This window comes from Eubalaena glacialis, chromosome 2 (assembly GCF_028564815.1).
Source record: "Eubalaena glacialis isolate mEubGla1 chromosome 2, mEubGla1.1.hap2.+ XY, whole genome shotgun sequence".
NCBI classification, from domain to species: Eukaryota; Metazoa; Chordata; class Mammalia; order Artiodactyla; family Balaenidae; genus Eubalaena; species Eubalaena glacialis.
The window spans coordinates 131,584,388-131,608,389 of record NC_083717.1 but is presented as its reverse complement, the minus strand read 5'-3'; the positions used below and the strand labels follow the sequence as shown (position 1 = coordinate 131,608,389).

At 36.9% G+C, this 24,002-nt stretch overlaps 1 protein-coding gene across 7 annotated transcripts; it reads left to right on the top strand.

Annotated features, from left to right (window-relative positions):
* Positions 1 to 128: 128 nt before the first annotated feature.
* Positions 129 to 24,002, top strand: PPP2R3C (protein phosphatase 2 regulatory subunit B''gamma). Of its 7 annotated transcripts, none has more exons than XM_061182443.1 (14): positions 354 to 435; positions 6,084 to 6,169; positions 6,649 to 6,776; positions 9,561 to 9,665; positions 10,393 to 10,505; positions 10,915 to 11,012; positions 11,850 to 11,920; positions 14,821 to 14,953; positions 16,166 to 16,221; positions 16,299 to 16,374; positions 17,184 to 17,320; positions 19,842 to 19,979; positions 21,401 to 21,460; positions 23,285 to 24,002. In XM_061182443.1, the coding sequence occupies exons 3-14, from the start codon at positions 6,684 to 6,686 to the stop codon at positions 23,471 to 23,473; spliced, it is 1,269 nt and encodes a 422-aa protein (XP_061038426.1). In that variant the 5' UTR covers positions 354 to 435; positions 6,084 to 6,169; positions 6,649 to 6,683; the 3' UTR covers positions 23,474 to 24,002. The 7 variants fall into 7 exon arrangements, with proteins under 7 accessions (XP_061038423.1, XP_061038429.1, XP_061038426.1 ...); XM_061182442.1 differs by having other exon boundaries at positions 6,084 to 6,185; XM_061182441.1 differs by having other exon boundaries at positions 6,084 to 6,218.

Genomic DNA, 24,002 nt, shown 5'->3' with positions numbered 1-24,002 from the left:
CCCTCGAACCGGAAGAGCCAAAGGACTTCCGGGGTCACGTGGTGCACAAGTGCCAAAGGGCCAAGATGAAATAAAAGCGCGGGCTCCCTTCTGCGCCTTTAAAATACGACGTGGTGAACCTGGAAAGCTGCCTTAAGGAGGCTCCCTCTCCGTTTCTTTCACGTCTGCTCTCCCTGCTGTTAGCGTGATCGCCGTATTCTCCGCGGTGGTTACGGTGATCGATTTGGCCGGGTTAGCCGACTTCCGCCCGCGTCCAAGATGGCGATTAAGCGGCCTTCATAACCTTTACGGGGCTGGGCAGTGTTGACGCGGGAGCTGGCGGTGGGTGGAGCGGTTAGTAAACAGCAAATGCGGGAACTGCTGGGCCGGAGTCAGCCATGGACTGGAAAGAAATTCTTCGCCGGCGGATAGCGACGCCCAACAACGGTCCAAACAGTGAGTTTGGGAGGGGCCGCCCGCAGAGAGAGCCAGGCCCTAAACCCCGGGAGGTGGGGGGAGGATGGATGGGGAGGAGGAGCAGCACCTCGGAGCCGTGCCTTTCGCTTCGGTAAAACCTCTCCTGACAAAAGAGGCTGACTGGGATGTGGTTTAGGGATCCAGAGAGTTTTGACCCACACTTCCCTGGGAAGGGATTTGCGGGAATGAAAAGCTACCTTAGCCACGCATTTGCATGGTCCTGACCTAGACTTGTGAGGGATAATTGAGAGTCCTGGCGCCATCAACCCTTTGATCCTACCAGAACCTACCATTACCCCTACCGCCTTTTTATTGTCACACTTTTCACTTCCCTCCTTATCCATTTTAGACTTAATAATCCATTTTTCCTCATCTCTTTTCCTCTACTTCACGTTTGTTAATCAACCTGGTTAAAATTATCTTTACTATTTCACAACTGCATCCAGGACAGCTGAAAGTGGTTAGAGAAAAACGGAACCTTGGTGAATTTCCTCACTTTTAATTCATGTCCACTAACCTAAAGTAGGTGTTTCAGTCATTCATTTACACTTCTTCCGCGTTTCCCTAGACATTCACTCTCCTACACTCTAAAGCAGTTCCTTCTCATCTCCCAAACCTCCAATCCTCCAGTATGTCCTATCTACTCCTTACCTTTAGCTGATGAACAAGTATATATATTTGAGAAAGTAGAAGCAATCAAAGAAGAATCTCACCTGTTCCCATTTACCATTTCTGTCAGCGCCCCCCACTCCCCACCCCCTATAGGCGACCGTGCACTCTGCCTTCACTGTTAAAATGGTGAACTGGCCAACAGTCCCTGTACTCCAACGCTAGATCGCGTTTCTTTCTTTTATTCACTGACTTTACTCTGGCCTTATCCTCTCCTTTATGCACCATCAGATTTTCTTTCTCTACTGGTTCATTTTCATCAACTCTGACAAACAGGCTGTAATATCCCCCATCATTTAAAAAAAAATCATTTGATCTCACATCCCCCTCCAGCTTTTGCTACATTTCTCTGCACCCCTTATAGGAAAACTTCTAAGAAAATTGACCTGTACTTGTGCTTTCTCCTCCCCTTCACTCCTAAACCCACTCCATCGCATGTCTGTTATCTGGATAACCTAGGCTATAGCAGTAAACAGAAATCCTTGTCCTTGTAGAACTTACACTTTAGTGTTGGCAGAGATGATAAAATAGTAAGTAAATCATATGGGTTGTACTTCTGTTGAAGGCTATTTCTTTCATCAGTGTGCTAGATCCCATTTTTGCCTCCTCAAGGATGTACTCCTACAGTCATCCTCTCTCTCCTGCATCATGAGATTTTCTTTCTCATTCACTCCCATCAGCATATGAACATGGTGGTATTTCTTCCACCTTAGAGAAACTTTCTTAACTTCCACCTGTAGCTGTGCCTCGTTATAGCAACACTTGTTAAAAGAGTTGTTGGTTGAATCTGTCCTTGTCTCTGATTCCTGCTTGTCATGATCGTCAGTGATCTCCACATTGTTCCAGTGCTCAGTTGTCCTTATTTTACTTGACCAGCCAGCAGCCCCTGCCAGGAACATAGTAGTTCACTCACTCCTCCTACACATACTTACTTCACTTGGTTTCTGGGAGACACACTCTCTTAGTTTTCCTACTCCCTCACCAGTCATCCCTTCTCAGTCTTTGCTTTTTCTTTCTCTTCTTCCCAAGAACTTAACATTTGAGGGCCCAAGGCTGAGGCCTTGGTCAGCGTCTATTCTCTGTCTACACTCACCTTCTTACGATTTTAAATAATGTCTATTTTCTGATGTCTCCTAAATGTATACCTCTAGCCTGGACCTCATCCCAAATTCCAGGTTCATATATCTATCAATAATTGTCTACCTGACATGGCCACTTGGATCTAATAGATATCTTAATCTTGTCTGAAATTGAACTCCCGCTCTCCTTCCTAACTTGCTCACTCATAGTTTTCCCCATCTTAGTTGCCAGCAATCGCGTCTACTCAGGTCAAAACCTTTGGAGACATCTTTGACTGCTCTCTTTCTCCAATACCCACATCCAGTGTGTCAGCAAATCCTGGGACTAAAAAGAAAATATATCCAGAATAAATTTACTCCTAACCACCTCCATTGCAGCCACCCTGGCCCACGCCACCGCCATCTGTCACCTGGATTACTGCATTAGCCTCTTAATTCCTTCTGGTGGCTCTCTCCCTCATCAGAATGAAAGCCAAGGTCTTTCCAAAGGCCTAGTGGCCTGCCCCCCCCCCCCCATTGTCTGGTGTCCCTCATCTCCTGCTGTTCCCTCTGGCTCATTCTGCTGCAAGTGCACTGCCGCCTCCCTCTTCCCTGCACACACCAGGGACACTCCCATTTTCGTGCGTTGGCACTGGCTGTTTCTTCTTCCTGGAATGCAGTTCCCCCTGGATGTCTGGATAGGCAGCTTCCTCACCTTCAATTTTTTTTTTTTTTTTTTTGGTCAATTTTATCTCAGTGAGAGAGTCAGTATCCCTGACACTGTTGAAAGCTGCATGTGTGTATGCACTCATCCACTCACGCATATACTTGTGTATCCCTAGAATAGTTGAATGATGTAATGAAAGTGACTCTTGGGATTTGGGCTCAGGTGATTGGATGATAGTGGTGCCACTTACTGAGATGAGAATATGGAATTAGAAGAAGAGTAGTAAGGTGAGGGATAGAGAAAGTTATTCTAGGTATGTTGGAGCATGAGGATGAAAATATTTTGTTTTGAATGCGTGAGTTTAGTGTTCAAGAGCAGTGTCTGGGTTAGTGACATAGGTTTGGGGCTTAGAGGTTAAACTAAGAAAGTTGAAATGATAAAGGAAGAGGATTAAGAAAAAAGAAGAGGGGACTTCCGTGGTGGCGCAGTGGTTAAGAATCTGCCTGCCAATGCAGGGGACACGGGTTTGATCCCTGGTCCGGGAAGATCCCACATGCCGCGGAGCAACTAAGCCCGTGCTCCACAACTACTGAGCCTGTGCTCTAGAGCCCGCGAGCCACAACTACTGAAGCCCACGCGCCTAGAGCCCATACTCCGCAACAAGAGAAGCCACCACAATGAGAAGCCCGCGCACCACAATGAAGAGTAGCCCCCGCTCGCCGCAACTAGAGAAAGCCCGCGTGCAACAACGAAGACCCAACACGGCCAAAAATAAATAAATTTATTTTTTAAAAAATAATAATAATAAATAAAATTAAAAAGTGGATATATGTATATATATAACTGATTCACATTGCTATACAGCGGAAACTAACACAACATTGTAAATCAACTGTACTCCAATAAAAATTGGAATAAATAAAGACAGACAAGTAGATCAGTTAAATAAAAAAAGAAAAAGAAAAAAGAAGAAATAGCCAGAAAATAGGAGAATCAACAGAGTGTGGTCTCATAAAAGCCACAAAAAGTTTAGACTCATTGACAGTATCAAATTTAACAGAGAAATCAAGGACAGGTGTGTCCATTAAACTAAACAATTAGGTCACATGTTGCCCTGGCAGTCTCCGTAGAGTGGCAGGATTGCATAAAGAGATAGTGAGAGGTAAGAAAGTAGAGATCGCCAACACAGGCCTTTCATTTGAGAAAGTGGATGAGGAAGAAGGAATTATGTGTGGCAACAGGTAGAAAGGAAGGAGTTTTGGGGAGGAGATGGGAGAATGAGGGGTTAGCCTTGGGTGAGAGAAGAGCTACGTCTTCCCCTGAAACTGGCAGGAAGAAAGTAAGATGCAGATTTGATACCTTCCTGTCCTCCCACTCAGATGTTTGTGGGTATCCATGCCCAGTAGACTCAGTTGTTGGTGAACTGGGTGGGATTCTCATCTGTTGAGGGTGAACACAGGGGGCTTGAGGAATGTGGTGAAAGTCTGGAGCAGTCAGTCACCAAGACGACATCAAGCGCAAATAAAATATGTATTGGTGGTTTGGGGAGGCTGAGTTATTAGTAACCGTGAAATAGATTTGTGGGACCAAATATTTGCAAAATTTGGCAGTTTTCTCCAGCACCATTGAGCATTAGTAAACAGATTATAAAATTGGTCCAAAGTTAAAAATTAACAAGGCAGATATGGCAGAAATGCAGGCAGGAGTTTCGGGAACAACTACACGCATGTTGAGAAGGAAGTGAGACCAGGAAGAGGAAAAACTTTTGAGAAAACAGATCACAGAATTGAAGATCTCAATGAGGCTGAGGTGCAGTGAGGTTTTGGTAACCATAAGCTTGTTTTCTATGTCTGAGTCTCTGTTTTGTAAATAAGTTCATTTGTATCTTTTTTTTTAATATTCCGCATATAAGCGATATCATGATATTTGTCTGACTTCACTTAGTTTGATAATCTCTAGGTCCATCCATATTGCTGCAAATGGCATTATTTCATTCTTATGATGGATTAATATTCCATTGTATATATATACCACATTTTCTTTATCAATTCATCTGTCGATGGACGTCTAGGTTGCTTCCATGTCTTGGCTATTGTTAATAGTGCTCCAATAGTGAACATTGGGGTGCATGTATCTTTTCAAATTATAGTTTTCTCCATATATATGCCCAGGAGTGGGATTATAGGATCATATGGTAACTCTATTTTTAGTCTTTTAAGGAACCTCAATACTGTTCTCCATAGTGGCTGTATCAATTTAAATTCCCACCAACAGTGCAAGAGGGTTCCCTTTTCTCCACACCCTCTCCAGCATTTATTATTTGTAGGCTTTTTGATGATGGCTATTCTGACTGGAGTGAGGTGATACCTCATTGTAGTTTTGATTTGTATTTCTCTAATAATTAGCAATATTGAGCATCTTTTCATGTGCCTGTTGGCCATCTGTATGTCTTCTTTGGAGAAATGTCTATTTAGATCTTCTGCCCATTTTTTGATTGGAATGTTTGGTTTTGTTGGGTTTTTTTGGTTTTTTTTTTGGTATTGAGTTGTATGAACTGTTTGTATATTTTGGAAGTTAATCCCTTGTTGGTCTCATTCTTTGCAAATATTTTCTCCCGTTGTGTAGGTTGTCTTTTTGTTTTGTTTATGGTTTCCTTTGCTGTACAAACACTTTTAAGTTTAATTAGGTCCCTTTTGTTTTTATTTCCATTACTCTAGGAGATGAATCCAAAAAGATATTGCTGCGATTTATGTCAGAGTGTTCTATGTTTTCTTCTAGTAGTTTTATAGTATGCGGTCTTACATTTAGGTCTTTAATCCATTTTGAGTTTATTTTTGAATATAGTGTTAGAGAATGTTCTAATTTCATTCTTTTACATGTAACTGTCCAGGTTTCCCAGCACCACTCATGGAAGAGACTGTCTTTTCTCCATTGTATATTCTTGCTTCCTTTGTCATAGATTTATTGACCCTAGGTGCATGGGTTTATTTCTGGGCTTTCTATCCTGTTCCATTGATCTGTATGTCTGTTTTTGTGCCAGTGCAGTGAGGTTTTGAATAACAACCAGAGGAGAGAAAATTTTTGAAAGTATATTACAGTTTAAGATTTCAGAACAGGAACAGGTAAGATCTGTGGTCTTGCTGAGTGAACAGAGTACAGTAGAGGTGAAAGCCTTCAGAGTTGAGGGGGCACCTTCACCCACATAAATGTTTATTCTTCCTTAATGATTGCAGGTGAAGAAAGCTGTGCACCAGTCTCATGGTTCATGATGGAAGAATGGCTAAATGAGATGGCCATCTGCCAGCAGCAAGCGGGTTGGGTAATAGCACCCTGAGGTGTGAGCTTCAGATGGAAGGCGTCTGCTGTAGGTAGAGGAACAGTGACTATGACGCTGAAACTCCATGAGGTCAAGGGCTGTGCCTATTTTCTCGCTGCTCTAGCCCCAATGTCTGGTGCAGTGCTCTGTTTGGAGTAGGTGCTCAGTGAGAACTTTTGATTGAATGAATTAGAACATGTCAGGTCTATAAGAGAGGCAATGACTTGAGAAAGAGACAAGTATAGTGATAAAAATAAGTGGAGGGAGCATCTGAGAACTGGTTGAAGATGTAGAGGAGGCTGTTTCAGTTGAAGATAGTGATTCTTGGTATTTCAAGAAAGTTAATATAGATGCTTAGTGTCTAAGTACAATTGTGAAGGCCTTTTTTGTACTGTAATTAGACCATAGTGTATAGATGTCTTGAAAAAAATATTGTTTGATTTTAAAAGTGCTTTCCCCTCCTTAACGTGTTTTGTTACCAGAAAAAAAAAGTGAACAAGAATTAAAAGATGAAGAAATGGATTTATTTACCAAGTATTACTCAGAATGGAAAGGAGGTAGAAAAAACACAAATGAATTCTATAAGACCATTCCCCGGTTTTATTATAGGGTAAGTGGTATCTAAGCAAATGTCTTGCAGAGTTTGTAAATGAAATGTAATTTTTCAAATGGGATTAAAAATCTTATATTTTATAAATAAACAAATTGATTATATTTTAAATTTTGTATATTTATTGTTTCATTCTAGTTGACCTTATTATTTTTGACCTGATTAAATCTTGGTTTTTCATATAAGTAGGTATAAGAACACAAAGTTGTTATTTGCCACTTTTTTTGAACTGTAGGCTTTTTCCTTCCTCCTAATTTTTATTATGGATGTTAGTAGTAGGTATTCTTTTGGATTATGTTGCCAGGCTTTCTATAAGACTAGATTTACTTGGCTAATCACAATTTTTAACTTTGTCTTTTACTCATAAGGTGTAAAATGTTTTGCTCAAGGCTAAACTGAAAAATAGATTGAGAGTGGAAAACTTTAAGAGTTATACTTAATTATATGTTTCCTTGTGCCAAAATGGTAAAGAAGGCTTTGAGGAGGGTTATAGATAAAACAGTAAGACTTTAAGAAAGATATTTACAGCTGAAATTGAAGGCTACTGAAAAGAATAAGTCCTATTTGGTATTATGGGAAATGTAACTACTATAGAAAAGTTAACTTTGGAATTTTAGCTGAATATCTCTTAAACCTGTTACCTCCTAAACTCAATTAATTACAACATTATTTGCAAAGAAAGTAAATATTTTGTTTTGCTTGCATCAAGGAGTGAGGTAGATTATCCAGATAATTTTAACCTATTTCTTCAAGTACAAACTTTTTTGTACTTGTGTACATGTGAACCATTTTATTGGAAACTTTTTTGTAGTACTGTATGTCTCCCAGCCTTTTAAGAATTATATGACTAATCCACGTTTGTCATGGAAAAGAGAAAAAACAGGTAAAGTTGATATTTTCCCATAATAACATTGCCCAGAGATGTAAATAAACGTTTTTACATGAATCCTTCTACATATTTCTATATATATGTGTGTGTGTGTGTGTGTGTGTTTAACAAAAATGGGGTCACATCATACATACTGCTGTTGCTTTTTTGCATTTCACACTTTCTTAATCAGAGGCAGTTAGACAACTGAGAATTTTTTATAGTCTGGGGGAGTGGGAAGGGCACTGCCATTTATTGAGTGTCTACGTACTTCAGAGCATTTTATATTCATTATTTCATGTAATCAGGATTGTGAAAGCGTATCTTACTAACCCAGGAACAGCCCTCAGATGCTGACATTACTCCATTCCCAGGACTCAACTTTCCTGTATTTCTAGTACCAACCGTCCCCTTGTGTTTTCTGAGGGAATCCCCTTTTCCCCCATTTCCGTCTCTTCTCTGGCCTCTTCCAGATCCCAGATGGTTTCTGGTCTGCAGATGTGGATTTGTGGGATGTTCTTTCCCTTGTTTCTTCTTCCTCTACTTCCACTCCACTGCTTTAGAGAAACCACCTGTCACCTTTGGTCACCACTTCTCTCCTTGGCTGGTTAGCTGGTTGACGAGCCACTGGAGCACAATCCCAGTCTCAGCCCCAGCCTCACCTCCTAATGCATATTCCTTCTCCATCCCTTTTGATGGGAGGGATGGCATCTCAGTTCTTAGAAATAAAAAGTGAAAACCATAGCCCCCAATTTGGACTGTGGGTTACTTAGCTACATTTAATGGGGCAAAGTTACAGAAAAGTAAGAAGAAATCCTCAAAGCAAATTGTTTGAAGTTGTTAGAATGAGTCATTTTAAAGCCCTGCTTAAGGAAGTCACCACAGGAGGACGAACCTCTGCTTTGGAGGCCAACTAGTAGACATTGGCTTAATTATCTCTAAGAAGTAAGATGACCCAGTCTCAGAAAGCATACTTGGCTAAAACTGTTGCTCTTCAGCCAATCCTAATTTAGTTCTATATTAGTCTAAGGTTACAATGGGAACAGTGCTCTACAAATATAAAATGAAACTTGAGCCACATTGAGAAAATAGAAAAAGTGGTGGTCATAAAGTAAAATAAGAGCATGACATTCAGATACATTTAGTTTGGGGATGGTTACCCTACATTGAACATCTGTCATAGTACTTTACTCCTAGCAGTCACTAGGAAATAGCATTAAAGTCTACTTAATTGGGAGAGGTACCTAACTACCCAGTAATGGAAATGAGATGGAGAAGAGAAAATACACTAAATCCCTGATGTCAGAAGACCTGGATTCAAATTTTGTTACTTTAGTTGCACAACTTTGGGCAAGTCATTAACATTAGGTGTGAAATTGAGGGGACAGAGGAATACAGGGAACCAAACCAAACAACTCATAAAAAATTAAAACAGACTTGGACTCTGAAGATTTAAATCTTTAGTCTGGGACTGGCTAACTGCGTATGTGTTCTTGATAAAGTCATCCATCTCTTGATTTCCTCACCTGTAAATTGAGTATGATGAAATGCATCTCACAGGGCTAGTACGATTAAATTAGAACGTGTGTATTGATGCCTGATATATTGTGGGCACATACTAAATGTTGTGTTTAGTTTTTAAGTAAACCTGTATGGATCTAAATAAAGAAACTTGGGCTAGACGGTTAGCCTTTTCCAGGCAGAACTGGCCTCACTGATCACTGAATTCTCTGTGGATCTCTTTTTATTAAATGAACTTTTTAAATAAATGATGACCTGAAATTAAGCAAGATTGAGATACAAAAAGTAATTTTGAGACAGTAGCATACATAGTTTTTTATGAGGCCAAATACATTTTACATAACCCAATAGTCTAGAATTTAAGTGTAGAAATTAACTCTACAGTGTATTTTTAGCTGCCAGCTGAAGATGAAGTCTTACTACAGAAATTAAGAGAAGAATCCAGAGCCGTCTTTCTGCAAAGGAAAAGCAGGGAACTGTTAGATAATGAAGAATTACAGGTAAGAATGGAATAAAAGTTTGCTTTGGAGGTTCGCCATTTCTTATTTGTACTACATGTGTCATGTGGGATCTCGGGGTGCCTAAATGGAGCCGGTAGTGCAGAGTGACTGAAAGCACAGGCTCTGTAGCGATGGTTCCCACCAGAATCAGCTGCAAAGCTTGTGTGTCCCAAGGATAGTTTTGTATTGTTTTTTAAAGTCCATAGGTGATTTTAATGTGTGGCCAAAGTTGAGAACCACTACTGTAGGGGGTAATATTAAGAAGACTATCATCTCCTATTATCCTTTTGATTACTAATAACATGATAAAAATAGCTAGCATTGGACTTCCCTGGTGGTCCAGTAGTTAAGACTCCACGCTTCCAATGCAGAGGGTGTGGGTTCTATCCCTGGGCAGGGAAGTTCCACATGCCATGTGGCACAGCAAAAAAAAAAAAAAAAAAACAGCATTTAATGAGTGTTTACTAAATTCTAAAATTTTCATATACAGTTCCTCTTTAATCTGTGTAACTATATGATGTAGACACTGTTATCCTTACTTTACAGATGAGAATTGAAACAGAAACTTTAAGTCTACTGTCCAAGATCACAGAGCAGGGCTGGGATTTAAACCCTTGCATTTTGACCCTACAGTAGTCTATCACTTTAATGGAAATAACACATTTAACTACGTTTTTAAATTTTGTTCTGTTGATTATAACATCTTAATTTCTGCAATTCTCCTAAGAACTTATGGTTTTTGCTGGACAAGCACCAGACACCACCCATGATTGGAGAGGAGGCAATGATTAATTATGAAAATTTTTTAAAGGTTGGTGAAAAAGCTGGACCAAAGTGCAAGTAAGAATAATATAATTAACAAAGGAGTATGTTATGTTAAGCGTTTTAAATGCCTCAAGTAAATGTTAATGAAAATTTAAGTCAATAATATGAGAATTTGAGTCAGCTTTTCATTAAACTAATAAAGTTTAATAAAATTATTTACAGTCAAGAAAATTACATTGGTATAAAGTTATTAAAAGAAATAATATAGCTTATTTACAGCATTATAGGTCCTCATTCTTAAGACAATAGAATTAAAGATGTATGGCTTAATATTTTAAGTTTTGAACTATAGTTCTCACTTTGATTTTTTTCCCACCACTTTGATTTTTAATTGTTTGCATTTATGCTGTTGTCTGCTAAATCATACAGAGGTCATTTTTATATTATACTGGCAGATGATTTAATCTTTATTTCCTTTCCTTAGGCAGTTTTTCGCAGCAAAAGTCTTTGCTAAACTCCTTCATACAGATTCTTATGGAAGAATTTCCATCATGCAGTTCTTTAATTATGTCATGAGAAAAGGTGATTTCATTTTCATTGTACTTGAACTCCTTCTATTTGGGAATCAAGTAGGTTTCCAGTCAGTGCTTTTATAGTATCCCTTCCATGTCAAACAACTCTTAGTAAATTTGAATAACAGAATTCTTGTCTTTTGACCAAGATTTGTTTTCCTATTATTATGATTCTCTCCTGGAACTTACTAGAGCTGAAAGTTTCTACCATACATTTGGGTTCATTATTATAAAAAACAAACAAAACAAAAGCCTCATGTATCTTGAAGATACTAGCTAACTAGATATATCAAAAGCTGAACCAAGAGTTTTAATGGATGATTATTTGAAATACTTTAATTCACTGGTAATTTTATTTCGCCAGTATATTACAGGTTGAGTTGCCTGAGAGGATAGTTTCAAACTCACAACTGTAACATCATCTCAAGGAGTATTTATTAAACAATTTGGAATTGTTATGATTCCTATAAGTTCCATAATGACCTGTCAAGTCCTGTGTGTACCATCTTTAATATTTGGTTGTGGTAATTAACCTCAGTAGAATAAAAGCTGCTTCATTAAAGGCATAATATCATAACTCCTGTTTTGGTGGAACACCAGTATTCTCAAGGACATCAACTTTATCGTCACTTTAGGCATGGTAGAATTGTTGATATCAGCAGTTAATTCTATGGTATATTTATTTTGTTTCAAACAATTTTTGGATTAATGAGATAAGTAATATATGTGAGAAAAATATGTTTATAGAGTCATTAAATTAGCTTGTCTCTCTATCTCCTTTTATGCATATATATATACTAAAGGATAGATCTTAATAATTATATTTCATTTTCTTGTTTATTGTCAGTTTGGCTTCATCAAACAAGAATAGGCCTCAGTTTATATGATGTTGCTGGACAAGGGTATCTTCGGGAATCTGTAAGTATTAACCTACTTTAATAAATGCTAGACACCAGAATGCTCTAGACACCAAAATGCTAAACAGTAGTTATCACTGGGTGTTGAGATTACAGATAATTCTTATTTTGTTTTTGTTTCTCTGCTTTGTTTGTTTTTACAAATAACATGTGTTACTAAAGAACTTTTTAAGTGTATATTGGTCACAAAAATTCCTTTCTAAATTCTTTTTCTCCAACCTTTAAAGAAAAAAAAGCCTTTTAAAGGAGAAGAAAAGAATGTAATGTTTTAACTGGATTAAAAATCATTGACGAAACACTGAAAAACTTTTGGTTATTCATGAGTGTTATCAGTGTATGACTGTTTTAAAATGTAAGGGCCAGTAGTTTTTCCTTTTTTAGGAAATATAAGAAAAATAATGACTATAGTCCCACCTGCAGGTTTGGGTTGTAAGGTCAGTTACCAAGAGGCTATTTATTTCCCATTAGGCACTAATGTGGTTATCAACAGGTTATCAACAGAGAATTATATTATAGCCTCATGATCCAAATCACTATTCTTCTTGTAAGTGTGGGTATCTCAATTATATGGGGACTTCCCTGGTGGTCCAGTGGTTAAGACTCCGAGCTTCCAAGGCAGGGGGCCCAGGTTCGATCCCTGGTCGGGGAACTAAGATCCCACATGCTGCGCAGTGTGGCAAGCAAGCAAGCAAATAAATAAATAAGTAAATCAATCAATCAATCTATCTACCTTCTTTTCAGCTCAGGCTTTTTTTCCCAAATATATACAAAGGGGGAAGGGAGTTATGCATAAATATGAACCAGATTAATTAATCACTTAAATAAATATTCAGATATAAAACTTAAAGAGATATAAATTCTCTGTTATAGTTTATGTTTCCTGTTATAATTTGTTGCACTCTGTTTTATCCAGATTTCTATAGATAGAATCTGTTAGCTCATACTGGATATTTACACTTAAAAACCTTTCTAGGGCCACAGTATAATTCTTGTCCTTTAAGGTTCAGATCAGCTTGACAGTAAAAGGTTCTTGCTTCTATCCATCTATCTCTAGCAAGGAAGATGTATTAAACACTGGTTGATACTTACTCAGGTCAGATATTGGAGTACTTCTATAGCTCTGAGAATTCTTGTCAGCCATTAGTTGGTTTACAAAACAAACTTTTCTTGCCTCTTCCCATGAATGGAAACAAAAATTGAAAGAGGAATGGGAGGAGGAGAGAGAAAAGCAACAGAATATCTCTGTAGTTGTGTTTAAAAGGGAGTAATGTTCCCTTCTCTCAATGAAAGAAAACATTTCTCTCAAAGAAAAGAAATAACTCTCCTAACCTTGGCACGTTGCCCTTTGAAACCAGATTTTGTGTCTCCCTTATTTAAAAGACAATAATTTCCAGAGCCAACATCTGTAATTTGAGTAGTATAGGCAAACTCTCATTCACTTACCAAATCTTATTAAATAAGCAATTACCAAACACTTTTGTGCCAGGTACATTGCTAAGCCTTACTCTTAAGGTGCTTTTTTCCTAGCAGAGTGGGGAGGCAGACACTAAATTATCAGCAACATGATTTCAAAGAGTGACAAGTTCTAAGGAGAACATAGGGTACTAGGAAAGTGTATGACTGGGGTTGGGGAACTATTTTAGATAAGATGGAAGAGGTGCCTCTTTGAGATAGTGATTGAGTTTTAGCCATGAAGGATGAGAAAGAAGCCAGCCTTATGAAAATGTAATACAGAGAGAACAGCAAGTTCAGTGTCCCCAAGGCACAGTTAAACCTGATCTGTTCTAGGAGCAGAAGGAAGCCAGTGTGGCTGGAGCATATGAGCGAGGGTTAGAGTGACAGGAGGTGAGGTTGGAGAAGTAGGCAGGGCCACATATTGGGTTGTTAGACCATGATAAAGAGTTTGGATTTTATATTGAGACTAATGGGAAGCCATCAGAATTTTTAAGCTGAATCTGTCAGGATATGGTTTACATTTTATTTTATTTATTTATTTTTTGGCCATGTGGCTTGTGGGATCTCAGTTCCCCGACCAGGGATTGAACCCTGGCCACGGCAGTGAAATTCCGGGCTCCTAACCACTAGGCCACCAGTGAACTCCCTGGTTTACATTTTAAAAAATCACTGGATGTGTGGAGAATGAATTGTAAGGAGCCTAGAGTCAAAGAAGGAATAATTAGGAAATTACTGTGGTTGTCCAGGTGAGAAATGATAGTGGCCCAGACCAGGGTGATGTCTGTCGAAGCCAGTAATAGATTAATTCAGTATATATTTTGGACACACACACCCCAACAATGACAAAAATTTGTTGCTGGATTAGATTTTGGGGGTAAGGGGTGGGGGCCTTGGTGAAGAAAAGGTAGGAACCAAGTTTACCTTTTTTACTTTGAATAAATGGTGGAATAGGGGAAAATGGGTGAGGACCAGGGTTGGGGATAATTAGAGTCCAGTTTTGGACACACCATGTTTGAGATGCCATCTGTTTTACAACTTAAATTATAAAGTGTCTCAAATGAACTAGAAACATTATACTTTACAATGGATAAAGCAAAAGTAATGAAATTATTAAAATAAATGTAAGAAACCATGAGAGGCTTTTAAATATATAATCCTGGAATAGGGAAAGCCTTTCTAAGTATGACAAAGCTCAGAAGTCTAAAAAACAATGAGTTCAGCTAAATTTTTAAAAATCTGAGAGCAAAGACCATCATAAACAAAGTTAAAAGAAAACAACAAGCCAAGAAAAATATCTGAAACTCAGTCACAAATGAATTTATTTCATCATTCATATAGTTTTAATACTGAATAATTTTTAGGACTGAAATTATATTCCAGTATCTCATGAAGAAACAAGATCAGACATTTAACCCTTTAAAGTTTTATTTTGTTTTGTTCTTTCAGGATTTAGAAAACTACATATTGGAACTTATCCCTACTTTGCCACAATTAGATGGGCTGGAAAAATCTTTTTACTCCTTTTATGTTTGTACAGCAGTTAGGAAGTTCTTCTTCTTTTTAGACCCTCTAAGAACAGGTAAAAGAAAATCTTATCTAACTTAGATATTATGAGATTATCATTACTTCTAAATCTCAATAACTAGAGAAAAGTCTTTAAAATGTTATTTATTTTCCTAACATGTTATTGCCATTAATATATAAATCTTTTGATATGTAGATCTTTTGATTTTCTTGTGCCAACCATAATCAGCTGTGTGACAGTGGGAATATCACCTAACCTTTTACAATGTTTTCATCTCTCAAATAAAGTATATTCTTTCCAGTTCTAAGAAGCCAGGTATTCTGATATAATTTGCTATCCCTGATAGGTAATATACTGGAGCATTATTCTTTTTGATCAAAAATATGAATTGGGAGATAGGAGGACCATTTAGCCATGATGTGTTTTTCTCATTTTCAAGTTAACTATCCTATATGAGGATCAAATTTGTAAATTTTGCCTCATTAACAGTACATTTATCAACTATTCTAACCTGCTAGGCTTAAATACATGTGTCTGGGACAGAGGCCCAAATCAAAGCCCCTGATACTCCTTCTGTCCTTGAAAATGCAGCTGTGAGTCCATCACAGAATGGGGTAGCTGTCAGTTTTTTTAAACGTCTCCATTATAGGCACACACACATCTTTTTCCTTGGAAATTTACGCAATAATAATAACCAACAGTTTTGACTGTTTATTATGTACTAAGTACTGTGCTAAGCATTTTGCATATATTCTTTCATTTTCTTCTCATAACTCCATTAGGAAGGTATTATTACCCACATTTTATTTGTGAAGCAACTAAGACTTAGATGGATTGCATGTCTAGAAGTGGCATTTAAATCCCATCTCTCTACTCTTAACCACGCTTCTATATTGCTTTCTATTCCAGAACCTGCAAAGGAAAACTGGAAACAGTCTCTTTATTTGACTACTGACAGTATCATATCCATTACCACAAAAAAATTAACACAACTTTTTTTGGAATCTGGTATCAATGTAATTTTGGAATTTCTCGATTGGATGTATATAGTTAGGGGTATATAGGTAGACATACCTATATGAGATTTTATTAAATATTCCCTGCAGATTTCCCTTTTCACAGAAATGCATAGTAAGGACTTTGGAGCATGAGAGCTAGGAAAGTTTAAAATATCAGTTGTGCGATTGCTTTTCTAAAATAATACCTTTATAAAATTGAGTTGCTCTTGTTTTTAAAATTAAGTAATTGTGTTTATGTTCTTTAAAGGGAAGATAAAAATTCAAGATATTTTAGCATGCAGCTTCCTAGATGATTTATTGGAGGTAAATATGTTTTTAAACTACTTAATTATATCACTTCACAGTTGCTATCTTCTAATTATGTCTCTATGCTCATATAGTTAAGGGATGAGGAACTGTCCAAGGAGAGTCAAGAAACAAATTGGTTTTCTGCTCCTTCTGCCCTACGGGTGTATGGTATGTTCCTATAATAATGCTATAATTTGAATTATCCGTTCCTCAGTTAATGTTTCATTAACTGGTGTTCAAAGGACAGTTTTATACATAGCCTAATTTACCTTAAGATCAAAGTATTCTAATTTCCTTAAGAGCTTATATTCTAGATTATTAAATTTTACTTGTTTAAATACCAGCGTTTTATAATTTTGTGACTCTTATTTAAGTTAGTACATTTCTAACACTTTAACATAAAGAATGTAGTTTGATTTTTTTATTGTTGACTCAGGAATGTTATTATGAACATCACCTGTGATCTTGCATTGTGATAAAATGCTACTCTCAGGGTCCACAGAGGGGTGTGTTTTGGGGCCTAGTTTGCTTTTTTCCTTGAATTTCATTAGTCTGTTACATTGTCCTTTTGGGTGGTCTTCTGACTCATTTTGGCAACCTTGACCTCTGCTTTCAAGGGCCAGCCTTTCAGTGCTTTATGTTGGTTGACCCCTACCTCCATCTAATTTAGAATCCTAGGAAAGTTATAAAAGGTTGCAAAAAAAAAAAAAAGGTTGCAAACTGAAAACGAGTAATGATGTAAGTGAAATAGCATAAAGGCATGACCTTTATGATGAGTTTTCTTTGACTGGTTCTGGCTTAACAGTTCTGATAGAGATTGCAGGGATAGCAGATGTCTACCATGACTGTAACATAATTAGTTTAAAAATCAAAATATTAACCAATAAAAATAACTTTTTGTTAGTGTTTATTCTTTTGTCTTTTAGTTAGAATTTTATTTTGGTCCTAAGTGTCCTTTTATCATCTTTCTTCCCAAGGCCAGTATCTGAATCTTGATAAGGACCACAATGGCATGCTCAGTAAGGAAGAGCTCTCCCGCTATGGAACGGCAACCATGACCAATGTCTTCTTAGACCGTGTTTTCCAGGAGTGTCTCACTTATGATGGAGAAATGGTAGTAGTTTCAATCTCTAAGTTTTAAAAATTTAGGCTCCCACAATTTCCAAAAGCCTTTTTTTTTAAATTGAAATATAGTTGACTTACAATGTTATATTAGTTTCATGTATACAACATAGTGATTCACTGTCTTTATAGATTACATACCAAAGTTATTGTAAAATATTGACTATATTCCCTATGCAGAGATTTCATTCTTTTTTATGGCTGAGTAGTATGCCATTGTACATGTATACCATATCATCTTTATCCATTTGTCTGTCGATGGACACTCAGGTTGCTTCCATATCTTGGCTAATGTAAATAATGCTGCTGTGAACATTGGGGTGCATGTATGTTTTCAAATTAGTGTTTCCATTTTCTTCAGATAAATATCCAGGAATGGAATTGCTGGATCATATAGTAGTTATATTTTTAATTTTTTGAGGAACCTCCATAATGTTTTCCATAGTGGCTGCACCAGTTTGCATTCCCACCAGCAGTGCATGAGGGTTCCCTTTTCTGCATATCCTTGCCAACACTTGTTAGTTATCTTTTTAATGGTAGCCATTCTGACAGGTGTGAGGTAATATCTCATTGTGGTTTTGATTTGCATTTCCCTGATGGTTAGTGATGTTGAGCATCTTTTCATCTGCCTGTTGGCCATCTGATGTCTTCTTCAGAAGAATGACTCTTCAGGTCCTCTGTCCATTTTCTTAATCACAAAAGCCTTTTTCTTGATATGATACAGCATTATTTTCATATCAGTGTATAACAGTATCTTAAGAAGAAGGGTGAACTGATCAAATTATTTGAGATTCAGAGCCTTTGATCTTAAGGTAAATTTGCTTAAAAACATTACTTCCCTCATGGACTCAGGGCAAACAGAAAATTTTAATATTTTTGTTCATTTCATTGTCGGTGCACCTATTGTAGAGGAGTGTGGACTAGTAAAAAAAAAAAATCTGAAAAACAGGCAAATCCTATTGACTATTTTCATATAGATGGTTCAGTCATTAAATTACCAGGTCAGATATAGTACCACATATGCCATGATTTAAATCTAAGAATCAGGTTGTGTTACTCTAAGTGGCTACCTTAGTAGCTAAAGATTTACTAACATGCACCTGTCCTTTTATCACAACAATGCAAAATACTTGAGAAGAAAATTCTAAATAGCATTTTTAAATCACCATTCTTGCTATTAAAAATATGTGTTAAGGATCTGATAACTTTTCCAAACCAATGATGTTTAAGAAATGGTCATATTGTCAGAAGAGAATCAGGGTTTTAGGTTTTATCATTTAGCTTTAATAGCAGTTTTCTAAATAACACCATTGTTAGCCAACTGCAAAGGGAAAGGGGGAAAGGCTCAAAAACTCTGCTTCATGACTCCCACAGCTGCCTACAGTTAACAGTGAGGAGCTTGGAGTATGCTAATAACCTGGTGAATAAAGAAAATCAGAAGCTACAGTTAGGCATGGAGTTTAGACCATGATGAGGCTGCATCTCTAGCTCTTTATACTACAATTTATGCAGAAAAGAACTCTTAATCTTAGCCTAAGAAAATCCTTTCCAAGATTATAAACTTTTCCAAGTGAGAATCTCCCAAGTACTTTACTTTTTTTAAACATGCAAAAAAAGTAATCTGTGACTATCCCTTTTTCGTAGAGAAAGCTTTCTGTTCTTTTCATGTCTTTTCAGCCTTCATTTGTACTCTCTTGCCCCCTTTTTGGATGAGAACAGTGTCAGATCACTGTAGAATATCTGGCACTCTTTTTTTTTTAATAAATTTATTTATTTTTGGCTGTGTTGGGTCCTCGTTGCTGCGTGCAGGCTTTCTCTGGTTGCGGCGAGCGGGGGCTACTCTTTGTTGCGGTGCGCGGGCTTCTCATTGTGATAGCTTCTCTTGTTGCGGAGCACGGGCTCTAGGCGCGTGGGCTTCAGCAGTTGTGGCTTGCGGGCTTAGTTGCTCCACAGCAGGTGGGATCTTTCCAGACCAGGGCTCGAACCCGTGTCCCCTGCATTGGCAGGCAGATTCTTAACCACTGCGCCACCAGGGAAGCCACTCTGGCACTCTTAAGATGACTTTTTGGAAATCATCTGAATTAAAATTTTGAAACTATTTCAGAATGACCACACCGAAATGAAAATACAAATTTAGTGGCAACATGCAAAGGTTAGTCACTGTCCTGTCCATTTCAAAAGCCTAATGAATGAAAATTATGGTTTAACACAGCAAATCTCTCATAAGAAAATGAGCTGTGCCCCATCAAACTGTCCTGTACAGATTAACTGCTATGTAGAATTCCTAGAAACCAACATTAAGTATACATTAAGTATGGATTTCTCGTTTCATATTTTTAAAAAAATTTGTCATCTTTGATTACAAACATCTTCAAATCATCAGTCACTTGAAAAGCCTTTCCCTGAAAGGCTTTCTATTATAATTTTCTAGGTAGTAATGACTGCAGATTATTATAAGGATAAATTACAATCCCAAATAAGGCCTCTAATGAATGTCACTTTCTTTTCTATAGGACTATAAAACCTACCTGGATTTTGTTCTTGCATTAGAAAACCGAAAAGAACCTGCAGCTCTGCAATATATTTTCAAATTGCTTGACATTGAGAACAAAGGATATCTGAATGTCTTTTCCCTTAATTACTTCTTTAGGGTAAGTCTCATTTGTGTAAATGTGTCTTTGTTATACAATTTGGTTTAAATTACCTACCCAATGACAATTTTATCTAACTTGGGATGTTTAAATTTAACAAAAGCGTTTACCTAATAGATTTCAGAAGGAAATCAAGTCAGGTTTTAGTTTTGTTTTTTTCTATTTTTAAAAACAAATGGGCTAAATCAATACTGATTTGATTAGTCGTAGAATACTAAAAAGTGTGTAAATATACGTCAAGGGCTATTAGCCAGTGGAGATACAAACATACCTGAGAAATTGTATGCTCTTGGTGATTAAAAACTAGTGTGTAAAATCCTACAGAAACTTTAATTATGCAGTACAGAAAAGGTAACTCCTTTCTACAGGAGTTTTGCACATCTGGTACCTGTAGATTCTTTTAATTGCTATGCTGTAAAAAATATAAATATATCTTTTGGAAGCTAAATACTCAATCCCTTTTCATAAAGATTTTTTATAGTATCCTCTACTCTTTGAATATTAAATTTTATTTATTAAATACATTGAAAATATTTCATACCTTTATTTTATCAAAGTTTATTTAGGCTTGGTTGTATGGGCTAAGGTAAAAAGTTACTGGTGCTGAGCCCTGCAGTCCTGGACTGTTCTTAGAGCCTTTGTACATCAGTATCCCAGTGATAAAAGCTGGGCCCAGATGGTGCACTCTAGATCATTCCATCCAGGTCTCCTGCTCTAGTAGCTTCGAGTGTACTCAGATTCTCATCTGCTGCAAAGAGATGCCCTGTGCACATTCTGGTATCAGTGGCACTACAGAGTAGGCACTTGGAACATATTGATTATTTTCCAAGAATTTTAAGCTTCACATTTTCCAGTGAATGACTCCCACCTAAAACATTTGTTAGTTCAACTGGATCACAGTAGTTTCTCAGTCAGTATTTTTTTGTTAAAGTTCATAAAAGAGAAGAGTTTGAGGGAGGTTTACCTCCATTTTTTCTGTCAAGTAGAAGAGAAAGTGTAGGGTGGGAGGGGAGGTGGTGGATTGGGTGCCTTAAAGAATGGTGAAGGTATGAACAGCGTTCCTGGAAAATGGGAGAAGCAGGTCATAACAGAATTGCTAGGCCTGTTAAAGGCCCATCTGGGGTTGGAGACTATTCCTATGCAATAGTAATCTGTACTCTTGTATACTTTCTTTATGAAGTTCTCCATAGCTAAGGTATAGGTCTAGAAAGGTTGATGGTTACACTGATCCAGTGTTTAGGTTTTGCTCAACAGATGTGAAGCAAGGTCGAGGAATTTGAGAATATTGGCAAGAGTGGTTAAAATGATGAGGCCTATGGTCTGATAGGATAGGAAATGGAACTGGAAAGGGACCATGGGACAGGACAGGGAATGTTGCATATTTTGTTTTTTATTTAAAGATTTATTTCTACTAAATACAGGCCATACAAGAACTAATGAAAATCCATGGACAGGATCCTGTTTCATTTCAAGACGTCAAGGTTACTTTTTTTCTTTAATTTACATAACACCACATAATCATTTGCATTAAATGAGGTTTTTACCTGAAAGCAACTTATGAAATACTGAACCAAATCAAGTATTTGCTGTTATTTGTTCTGAATTAATATTTAAGTCATTAGAAACTGAGAACATACTTGGACTAATGATTTGTGCAGTATAAGATTTTAGCATTGTCAGTCTCATGTTCTCATTGGAAGCATTCATTCATTTTGATTGAAAACTAAGAGAATCAGTACAGCCTGTATCCTTTGGTAGTCTGTTCCACTGTAAACTGAATTTGGGGGAGCTATTTAGGTTCAGGCACGTTTTTAGTCTGCGACTTCAAAGGGCTTGCTTGCTTTGGTATTTAAGGAGACATCAATCTTACAGTATGAAAACTACCACTATTTGAAATACATGCTGCTACTTAGCATTTTAGTAATCAGACTTTTACCAGCTATGAAACACTTTGAGTATTCAGTATTGGTTCAGGTGAAGTAATGTAATAAAATAACCCATCCAGTTTTAACGAAGTATAATGAGACAAAGGGCTATTTTGGTTTAATATAAGTGAGACAAATTTGAAACTATGCAACTGGCAACTTAAGAACTAGTAGTTTTAAACTGCCACCAACCTGGAAAGGGAAGTTTCACATACCCACAAGATTAAAAGTTCATGCATTTCGTTTACCTGAATTGTTCTAACCTTTAAAAATGCAATTTGCCTCTTTAAATGCTATTAAATACTTTGAGTGATTTTACTACAAACAGATTAGAAAACATGTACTGATTCCCCGTAAGTAATCTTATAGTACACTTCATAATATAGAAGAGGTTCTTCCATATATTCCAGTCATGTTTAGCACAATTTAGTGTCACTGTGGATGACTAGTTCTTTAATACCGAGCTCCCCCCACCCATTCCAGGTCCAGAGTAAAAGGTTGACATCATTATTGGAAATGAAGCTTTGTCACTGTCTTGGCTCTAAAGCATTTAAGTTTTTACTTTGAGCCCAGTTTGCACTTAAATCAAGGCCTTGCTTTACCACCAGTTAGAAGACAACAGAAAAATATAAGTAGTTAGTTAACATATATTCAAAGAACACTGCATTAGTTTTGCTGCTAATTAGCTATGCAGCTTAAACTCTGAGCTTCAGTTTATAAGACACATACAGGCATACCTTGTTTCATTGCATTTCTTATAAATTGAAGGTTTGTGGCAACCCTAGTCAAGCAAGTCTATCAGTGCCATCTTCCCAACAGCATTTGCTCACTTGGTGTCTCTGTGTCACATTTTGGTAATTCTCATAATATTCTATTATTATTATTATTATTACATTTGTTATATGGTGATCTGTGATCTTTGGTGTTACTACTGCAAAAAGATTACAACTCGTTGAAGGCTCCGATGGTGGTTAGCATTTTTTTAGCAATAAAGTATTTTTTAATTAAGGTATGTATATTTTATTAGACATAATGCTATTGCACACTTAACAGACTACAGTATAGTGTAAATATAACTTTTATATGTACTGGGAAACCAAAAATTTCACATGACTAGCTTTATTGCAATATTCACTTTATGGTGATGGCCTGGAACTGAACTCACAATATCTCCAAGGGTATGCCTGTACCTAAGGAATCTTCCAATAAAATTTTGTGCATATAGAGAAGAGGTGGATTGCCTGTTAAATGAAAAACAAAAAACTGGAACAAAAAATTTTACATAAGCTCAAGTGCCAGCCCTGAATTTTAGATCACTGTATGATAGAAATTAAGTGAATCAGATATCAGATTTCATTGTATTTTTTTCCTCTCTTGCAGGATGAAATCTTTGACATGGTAAAACCAAAGGATCCTTTGAAAATCTCTCTTCAGGATTTAATCAACAGTAATCAAGGAGACACAGTCACCACCATTCTAATTGATCTGAATGGCTTCTGGACGTACGAGAATAGAGAAGCCCTTGTTGCAAATGATAATGAAAACTCTGCAGACCTTGATGATACATGATCTCTCAAAGACTAGACTGTATTCATTAAAATAAGCTTGAATGCTGCATGTAAAACCTTTGAAGCAGAATCCTTAGAAGTGGTCTAAATAAAACACTTCATATGTCTATAGAACACAGCAAATGTTCTAGTTATTGGAATTTTGGTTGTAGTGGTCTGGAAGAAATGGGACCAAATTAGGAGTCAGTAAATTCTGGTTTCACTTAGCTCAAATATGGCAAGTGTGATCTGGTGAAGGTAGGAGTCCACTTTAAATCTGTATAATCTTTAGAAATAAAGGAAATTTTAATGGAATAGTTCTGACATTAGTCACTAAGAATTTGAATACTTGAAAGATAGTTTAAATTATATCATTTAACCTTGAATATTCTAAAGTATTATGTATATCAAAGATTATAGACTTCCCCATTCATCAGAGTAGGGCCATTTCATTTCTGGGAAGTATTTGGACATGATGTTTATTTTAATAGAATGTTTCAATAAAAAGTATTCAAGTTAGTATTTTACTTTAATTAAAAGCATTGTTATAA

Coding starts and splice junctions, on each gene's coding strand:
- PPP2R3C (XM_061182440.1), top strand. CDS start 378: ATGGACTGGAAAGAAATTCTTCGCCGGCGGATAGCGACGCCCAACAAC. Junction 10,506..10,914: donor AAAGCTGGACCAAAGTGCAA/GTAAGAATAATA, acceptor TCCTTTCCTTAG/GCAGTTTTTCGCAGCAAAAG. Junction 16,375..17,183: donor TTCTGCCCTACGGGTGTATG/GTATGTTCCTAT, acceptor TTTCTTCCCAAG/GCCAGTATCTGAATCTTGAT.